The following is a 9,488-nucleotide window of genomic DNA, read 5'->3' on the forward strand; positions in this document are numbered from 1 at the left end:
TTCTAAAATTGTGAATTGAAATTGTGAATGTGATCTGTAGTGCTCATAGAGTCTGCATGGTGCGTTCAAAAATGAGTCAGTGTTCAGCTACATGGGTAGTTTTTCCTTTCTGTAGTTCACAGTAAGCCATACTGTGCTCTACACCACATCGACAAGTCTGCAAAATATGAATGAAATCCTGGATACAGTTTGAGAGGGATTTTAGGGCATTTTAGGGATGAATTCACTGAAGAGATTTCAGAGACTGTTGGCATCTACACTCTCAGAAATAAAGGAACTAAACTGTCACTGGGGCAGTACCCCTCTTGTCACTGGGGTGGTTCCCTCAAGGGTACATATCAGTACCTTTAGTCAGGGAACATAACTGTACCATAATCCATTGAAATGATATTTTCTAAGCTGTACTGACTCCACACACCCCGTCTTATTAAAGCATTTTTCAAATTAATTTTTGAAAAGAACTACTGTTATAACTGTTTTTCTGTTTTTGTCTTTCACTAATTACAAGGAAAAGCACTGATAATCAACCATATGCTACAGATGTGATGGATAAGGTTTAGGATGAAAAACACTGCTGTATTTTTTCAAAGAGCCACCTACTGAAAGGTTCTCCAGAAAACTAATGGTGGTTCCTCTAAGCCATCACTCCTTAATAGGAGATACAGAAGTGGTCACCAGCTCTCTTCCTCGACATGTATCTTTCTGCTGGTTTCACCTCTAAACAAAATTTAACACGTGATCCAACTCCTCAAGGTCCTCTGAAGACAGTCATTTGTTGGATCGGGCGTGGTGGATAAGGGCCAGAGCTAATTTCCAAGAATAGAAGATATTTAGAAGTAGGGTCGGTGACCACTGATGTAGAGTGAAAGATTCAGGGTGCAAATGTGAGCCTTCGAATGCAAACACCAGAGTGCTGACACGGCCCTGAGTGGCCTACTTATTTATTAAAAGTGCCACTTTGTTCTTGCTCTTTGCTAAAATGCTGCGACGTTAATACCACCGCCTACAAACTAGGTCACCTTCCTCTCTCAGCATGCCTGCGCTCATCTCAGTCTCGCCACTCATGGAGATTAGTAGCCCACCTCGCTGTGGTAAATGTGTATTGGAGGTGGGATACTGGTGGCGTCATGTGAAGGCAGTGGCGTCTCTTGGCAACAGCCCTTCCACGCCTTGTGCATCAAAGCATCATGTAGGATCTACTGGTTTTTGATTTGTATGGATGGTTTTACACTCTTAAAAATAAAGGTGCCAGTAAGGGTTCTTTGTGTGTTGTTATAGTAAAACCTCTTTTGATTCCTGAAAGAACGTTTCAGTAGATGGTTCTCTGCAGAACTATTTTTGTGGTTTTTTTAAGAACCTCCGCATAATGTGAAGGTGATATAGAATCTTTGCATTATGTGAAGGTCTTTTAAACCTTTAAATGGTTCTTCACACTTTCATATCTCTTCTTTAAGCGTGTTTTTTTGGGAACCAAAAGTGGTTCCTCTATCACTCAAAGAACCCACTGCGGTGCCTTTTTTTAAGAGTGTAGAAAAAATAATTACATTAGACTATTAAAACAAAAAAGCTGCCACCAAAGGTTCTTTGAGCAATTCCGTAGAAGAACCACTTTCAAAGAACAGCGTTTGAAAAACAGATTTGTGAAGAACCTTTAAAGAGCTTTTACTTAATGTTAAGGTCCTTTGCCTCAGAATCCTGTATTTTTTTCCATTATGTGGCTTTATAAAAAGGTTCTTCACACTTAGAAATTTCATTAAGAAAATAGTCCATCCATTGAATGGTGACCATCCACTGAAAGGTTCTTTAGGGAACTTATAGTGGTTCTTCTATGGCATTATACCTGTGGCACGTTTTTAAAGCGTGTATGTGGAGGTTCATCAAACTTCAAAAAGGTTTTATGTCCATTTTAACAACTGTAAATATGCCTCAGTATGTGCTAATGTACTAGTATATGAAAATGTAAAGATAAACGAAAATGCAGACTTACTTTGCTCTGCTTTAATCTTTAATTAAGCTAGAGCCGCTTTTCTCGCATCTCTAGCAGGAAAAAGAAAAGTTTCTTGTAAAACATCTCTCAACGTTCAACTTTTTGAGAAGCTGAAATGCACTCCTCATTCACCAGCTTCTTGTTGGAAGTCGCGAAGATGAAGTCAGTTTTTTGTTTGGATTTTCCCGTTTCAGTTTAAATGTTGCCGCAGTTACATTCTGGCACCTTAGGCAACGTTTAAGGTGGAACCAGAAAATTTGAACAAAAAACTGACTTCAGTGTTTGACAGTTTGTCGATGCAGATTAAACATAGCAGGAAACCTGCTTATAAATGTAAATCCAAGTCCATTCGTCTCTAAATTATTGATGTTCATCTTAAATCTTTCTCTTTGACTTTTTGTTAGCTACTAGCTCGGCAATGTCTGCATTGCTGTCGTGACCAGCAGTTTGTGTGCCAAACTTCAGCGTTAAAGGGTGAATTAGCAGATATAGGCTACATTAACTACAGCATTTACTAATATTTATTGTTAAAACTGTGTTGAACGATCAGCAGAGCTTTATTTTACTGCAAAGGAGGATTATTTTATTTTTACCTAAAAGTCTAATTTTGCCACAGAGCCACAACAGGACAGTAAAAGAGCCGCGTGTTGCCGACCCCTGTTCTATGGCATCACTCCAAAGAACATTTTCAGCACTTTTATTTTTAAGAGTGTTCATTCAGGACTATGACAGCCACATTAGCTTTTAAGACTATATTGATTTATGAAAATCAAGTTATAATAATACAGAGATACAGACAATATGATGTCCATTGAAACCTGGAACAATACTGAGTATGTTTGATTCTTGTGTAGAGCACAAAGTTAGCAAAAGTATTTCTAGTGTATCTGTACTTCTCAAACACACAGCAGTGGCATCTCGTTGCACAGCTGCGCCGCATCCCGCACATCTCGCCTTATGATCAAAGTGCCGGTGTCAGTCTGCGGGGTCCCGGGCTCTCTGCAGCGCTATGAACGCGCGGGTCCTCGGAGCCTGTCACACCACGCTCCATCTGAAGCCTCCGACCGGGCTGTCACGCAATACGCTTCCTGCTATTGATGTTTTATTGAGTGTGGCAGTTGGGGGCTTCCAGGCAGACTTGTTGATGGGAGACGGGATTGGGGGGCGGTGGAATCGGGCCGACTGCGGAGAGGAATCGCCTTCCATTAACGACTCCAACAAACATGAGGCTGTCACTTCAGATCATCAGCCAAAACAACTGGAACAAAGCCTTACGCTCACTGAATGCTAGTGTGTGTGAAAGACGGCTGTATGTCATAAATCAACTGAAGGTCATTAATTTGCTGAAAAGGCATAGATACAGCCTATGGAGATGTCAAGATATCAGTTTGTAATGTAAATAACAAAAGTAGAGTGCATATAGGTTGCAGTCTTGATACAATAGGTTGAAGTAACATTGAGGGCTATTCTCTCCATAACAACATTTAGGACTTGATTGGCTTATCCTTACTTTTGGCAAAAATTCCGTTCAAACTAATGCAAAATTACTGCTCAATATGTACATATAGAATTTCAAATATTCATTTTATATGCGTATGAAAAGTCACAGCGCTGTCACCTCACAGCAGGAAGGGCCTGGGTTCAATTCCCCAGCTGGGTGACTGGGGTCCTTTCTGTGTGGAGTTTGCATGTTCTCCCTGTGTCTGTGTGGGTTTCCTCCCACAGTCCAAAGACATGCAGTCAGGCCAATTGGACATGCTAAATTGCCCCTAGGTGTGAAATGTATGTGTGATTGTATATGTCTGTCTGATGGACTGGTGACCTGTAAAGGGTGTTTCCTGCCTTCAGCTCAATGAGTGCTGGGATAGGCTCCGGCACACCCCCAGGACCCAGAAGGATAAGCGGCTTAGATAATTGTGTGTGTGTGTGTGTGTGTGTGTGTGTGTGTGTGTGTGTGTGTGTGTGTTTAAAAAGTCACATTTTTAGGACAGATTAAGTTTTTTTTTTTTTTGAGCTGTAATCAGGTTAAGATTAGCATGATGGTAAATTCTAAGTTGTCGTCTAGTTAGCTACAGTAAAATAGCCCAGCTATTAACATTTTATGTTATTATTATTATTGTTTTCTCCCCCCAGTTTTTTCCGCAATTTAGCCTTGGCCAGTTCCTAGTTGCTTGCTAGATCTACCTCATCACACAATGCTACCAAACTGGGAGGGTGCTTCTTTTTGACGTATCATCATGCTTGGAGGAGAACACTAACTGCCAATTCTGTTATGTCGGCTAACAGAGAACCATGTTGGTTAGCATTGTGTTGAGTGCTGGGGGCGAGTGAGGATTGTTCTACCCACCCAGAGCGAATGAAGCCAGTTATGCTTTCTTAGACTTCTGGCATTGTATGGCTTTGGCTTGGATATGTCAATTGAACTGATTTACGGAAGAGTGCATATTGTCTACCATGCATGACAAACTGGTGTAATATTAGGCACATTTAATTCCTGTTTTGGGCCAGGAATGGAAAGATCAGTTGATCGATTTTTGGCCTAAATAGATAATCAGTGATTGGTTGATATTCCTTTAATTTGGCTGATTGTGAGCACCAGTCAGCAAGGGCTTTCCTACTCTTGCCAAAGTTGTTTGAACCTACTTCTCTGCACCTTGCACAAGTGTGGACAGAGAAAGATTGTTTTCCACTGCTTCAGAAATCTTGAAGAAGAGGAACTAACTGTCGTGCCAGAAGGCCAAAATGTACTCTTTTCCCAAAAAAAAAAAAAAAATCTGTCGTTTACTATCTACCAAATCTACCATTGATGCTTGACGGTAAGCTCCAAGGTAGTTACACAGAGTTTGTTCTGCATTAAAACATTTTATCTTGTTGCTAGATTTCTGAAAATAGTTTGTATGAGTGTGTGAGGTTGCAGTGTGCTTAATCGCTACTTAATGCTTACTGCTTAATGTTCAGTCGTTTAACTTGTTGCTATTCAGGTCTGTAAATTGCTCCTGTCAGAACAAAATCTCATATCTCAATTTTTGTCGTTTTTCAGTTTTTGACATAATCCGAAAATGCCTGTTGACCTTTACATTGTGTGTAAATTTCATGATGAATGGACCAAAAGAAATGGCACAAAATTACTTGGAAAAATGTCTGGTTCCATTGACTTACATTAAAAGTAAAGTAGGTTTTTTCCTTCTCCTTTTCCTTCTCCTCCATTTTGGAGATACAAGGTTTTGTTATGACAGCAGCGAAATGTAATTGAGAATAGTTTAGGACGTAAAGCTCTTGGCCAGCTTCTGCAGTTCACGGTTTGGTTGTTAAACCCATTTAAACCATGTTTGGTGATTTGTCTGGGTTAAGTGCTGTGGCGTCCTGAACCAGAATGACACGTTTTACACAGAAAATCTGTATATTACATTCAATAAAACATGATGTTTGCTAGGCTTCAGAAGCAGTGGTCATTCTATGGCCTCTTGTCAGCTGTCATAAAGTGTCTTGCCCTTTAAATGACTTTGTTAGGATTCTGCAATTCAGTGAAGCAATCTGTGTGTGTGTGTGTGTGTGTGTGTGTGGTGTGTGTGTGTGTGTGTGTGGGAACAGGCATCTGCAGCAGTGCAGAGATTCATCAGAGGAGGAGCTAAGGAGGTTGAGCGTCCAGGTGGAGGAGAGAGAGCGAGAGATCCAGCAATTGAAGGTAAAGCAATGAATCGGTCAAACGAGATCACGTCTAGTACTGCATTCATTCTGCTTAATGATGCATATAGGGGAAATGAACTTGGCTTGGTTTGTATGTGGTCTAATTGTCAGTTCACATGTTCCCTCTGTGGATGCATGTTATAGACGGTATACTAGTATTGCAATTAAATTGCAATACGCCTAGCATAACGTGACATGGATAAAGATTAGCCTGCATTATTTTGACCTAAGTAATTTCCATGTATTAGATTACATGAATATGTTGATTATTCAAGACGCCCACTGAAACACTGATCTGAAACTGTGATGTGGTCCAGACAGCACACAGCTTTCTGTGATATCAGTAATCTGCAGGTCAATATTGCAGTGATATTTAACAAAACAATATATAGCGCAGGATTGTCTCAGATTTCGGAGACCATTGTAAATATAATGTTATGTGTAAATGTTCCTAAGAAATGTTTAGTTGTTTTTCCACTAATATATATATTTATTCCTTCATTCATTTATTTAATCTACATGGCAGAATCTTTTCATCCCTTAGAATTAAACAGGCTGTTTTTGTTACTGTGCCTTTATATACTTTTATATAGATTTATATACAGTATATAAATGAGCTCTTCCCTGATTGGCTGTCCTGTATTGTGCCTTATTCAAAAAGCAGTCCAGGCTGAAACACTGTATAACTTCAGTGTGAATGGGTGGGGCTAAACTGCTGTAGGCTGAATAGGTTGATATAAATTAGGACAGATTAAGTCCCAATCCCATTTCTTATTTTTACCCCTACCCCTTATTTTCAAGCGTCACCTTGTGGTTGAACTCTCCCCCGCTGAATTGGGACCCTCAAATAAAAGAAAAGAACATTACTTCATTAACAGGCTACTAGTGGTGCTCTGTAGGAAACCCTGCCAGTCTGCAGTGATAACAGAGGAGGGTAAAATTCAGCAACCTCACTGCTGGGCTTTAGTTACATTTAGGGCATCATATGTGGCAATTATTCATTATCACCCACCCCTAATTCTTCAGTGATATGAAGCTGAAGTCAGATATTCACCAGCTTTTTGTTCGAATTTTCACGTTCCACCTAAATGGTGCAGCAGTTTTGATGCCTTAGGTCCCAGAACGTAACTGCTGCACCATTTAAGGTGGAGTGGGAAATGTAGCTCGGTAGATACTAGGACATCAGCGTACTAATAGTGATTTTTTTCATGCTTTTTATGAAGAAAAGGACCAAAATATATTGAAACAGCATTAAACTAAGATAATACAATGGTTATCGAATTTTTTAACAGAAAATTCTTACATATGTGGGTTTCTTTGGTCACTTGTGCAGCCATCTTGCCAGTTTTTTCTTTTTTTTCCCATAACACTATTTGAAGTGTGCCTCTGAAAAACCTCCGTTTGGAGGGCCATGTAGCCCTAACACTTCCCCTACGCCTCTATCTCAACAAAATCGGGACATCCTACCCATAGGCGTGAACGCGCAAAACGGAGGGCTAAGGGCTCAGTGGTAGGGGCAAGGGGTAAAATAGGATTAGGCATAAGTGTAGTTTTTGAGATAATCCAGCAAACATCAGCATGATGTTTACCCAGCTTTCTCCCTTATTCACTTGTGGTTCACCCACTAGGTTTTTCCCATCACATGACACCCCCAAGCTGGGAGGATAAAGGTTTTTGTGACATCACAAATACAATTGGTTTAAAATGGGCTGTTTTTGCAGCTTTGTTTCCATATCCATATCAGTACATTTTGAAACTTTAACAGTGTTTACACATCAAACGTTTCTATTTCAAAGAAGTAATGAATATTAGGGTTTCTATGATTGATGTAAAATGTTGCCACATAGTGCTCTGTCAGTGTATGAACCATATGAGTTCTAAATCAAGTGATAATAAAAAGGTTAACACAGAGTGAGCACAGAACTTGAGTGCAGAATCTACAGACGCTACTTCTTTTACAGATGAAAGATGCGGTTATGCTCTCCAGTGCTGTAAGGTGCAGACAGGTCTGTTATGTGTGTTAATGTTAAAGAGCGTGTCCTCGCCTCTATAAGGCCATCTTTCAAGCCACCATGACTGCTCATCTACTGCACTGATTGGCTGTAAGGATTCATGGGCCTTGCATTGCACTTCATCAATGTTTATGCACTGAGAGTTAATGAACTTTAACTCTCTCTCTCTCTCGCTCTCTCCCCTCTCCCTCCCTCTCTCTCTCTCTAACTGTCTCTCAGGCCATCCACAGTCACTCTGCTAATCAGCAAGCACTTGTTAATCAGCTGCGAGGTCATGTGGAGGTTGAGGAGTGAGAATACCAAAAGAAGATGTGTGTGTTGGGAAGGTGGAGGTGGTGATGGAAACAGATGACATCTGGTTTATCATGTAGAGTCGCAACTTGATATATAATTTTGTTTTTCCCAATATGTTAAATTTAGCAACTAAGCAGTAATTTTGCATTAAAATTAAAGTACAGAAGTGTGCTCTCTATAAGGGATGTATTAACTTATTTTCACGTAGAAAATCAACAAAACATGTCATTTGACCAGGGGTGCCTAAATTTTACATGCAACTGTTTTAAATACTTATGTTTTAGTTGGAGGTAGATCACAATATATTCTTTTTTAATCATTATCATGATATTGGCCTTTCTAATATGCTCGTTTCAGACAATCAGCATCTTTAAATCCAAAATGGGGAAATTCTGGAAGTATGCTTTATAAACATGCGATCACTTATTCCATACTGATGTACTACATGACACCTGACCATCACACTTCACATTACACATGTCTTGTTACACATCCCATCCCATGGGCATCAATGTGGAGTTGCAAATGAGCCCTAAGATCAATCACATTGTTTTTTACTGTGCTCTTTCAGCATCTTAATCAGTCACAGTTCCACTCCTTATGGCTGCAGTGTGACTGGGCAGGGCTAAACTGCAGGAGACTGAATAGGAGAATATATTGTATATGTGTTGTTTTTTGTGATATCATAAAAACAAGTACTTCAGATCAGGCTGTTTGTACAGTGTAGTTTCTGTATATGGGCCATAGAGGGGAGAATAAATGATAGATACCATATCACATCATTGATTCACCAATGCAGTTTTATGCCAGTCATATCGATATGATCGCAATACTAATACTTTCGATATTGTGCAGCCCTAGTTGGAGTACGTAAATATATTCAGCTTGTATACTACAAGTTTTTTATCGTATAACTGGTCATGTTTGGAAACTATATTGCAGTATTGTAGAATGTACAGTACTGTGCAAAATTGAGAGGCCGCATGGAGAGAACAATAAAAAGTTATAAAAGGTTGAGATTTTCTTAACTTTATGCAGATGAGAAGTTTTTTTTTTTTTTCTTTTTTCATCAGGGAGCAGCCAGTCAAGTGGAAGACAGATAATGGGAGTTTTACATTAGCTTAATTTTTTTTTTTTTTAATATTAGAGTTTACAGAGGTAGCCTAGAACTCTGCTTGGACACCTAAACTTGCTCCTATGTTTAGGGACGCCCACAAAGTGGCTAACAGTTGGTGACATAAGCCTTTTGCTTCCCTGCAATGTAAACGCAGCGTAACAACCGTACAAGACCTGATCGACCACCAGAACGATCACCATCAGATAAACAGTACTTAAATCTTTCATCTTGAGAGAGAGGAAATCAAGAAAATCAAGCTCCAGTCTTCCTTCAGATCTGAAAGAATCCAGAGGTGTTTCTGTCCATCCTTCCACTGTGAGATTACAACCCAATGCTGTGAGTCTGAAAGGATATGTAGCTGTCAAGAAGCCCCTACTGAGAAAAGGAAATC

At 39.7% G+C, this 9,488-nt stretch overlaps 1 protein-coding gene across 4 annotated transcripts in view; it reads left to right on the plus strand.

Annotated features, from left to right (window-relative positions):
* LOC118799218 (trichohyalin-like) overlaps positions 1 to 8,759 on the plus strand; it is a 182,888-nt gene extending 174,129 nt beyond the window's left edge. For all 4 annotated transcript variants that reach the window (XM_036558957.1, XM_036558959.1, XM_036558958.1 and 1 more), the window contains 2 exons: positions 5,579 to 5,672; positions 7,906 to 8,759. In XM_036558957.1, the coding sequence (XP_036414850.1) occupies positions 5,579 to 5,672; positions 7,906 to 7,980 (169 nt within the window). In that variant the 3' untranslated portion in view covers positions 7,981 to 8,759. The remainder of the gene's footprint in view (positions 1 to 5,578; positions 5,673 to 7,905) is intronic.
* The last annotated feature ends 729 nt before the right edge of the window (positions 8,760 to 9,488 follow it).

The sequence above is a fragment of the Colossoma macropomum genome, unplaced genomic scaffold, assembly GCF_904425465.1.
Source record: "Colossoma macropomum unplaced genomic scaffold, Colossoma_macropomum, whole genome shotgun sequence".
In the NCBI taxonomy this organism is placed as follows: domain Eukaryota; kingdom Metazoa; phylum Chordata; class Actinopteri; order Characiformes; family Serrasalmidae; genus Colossoma; species Colossoma macropomum.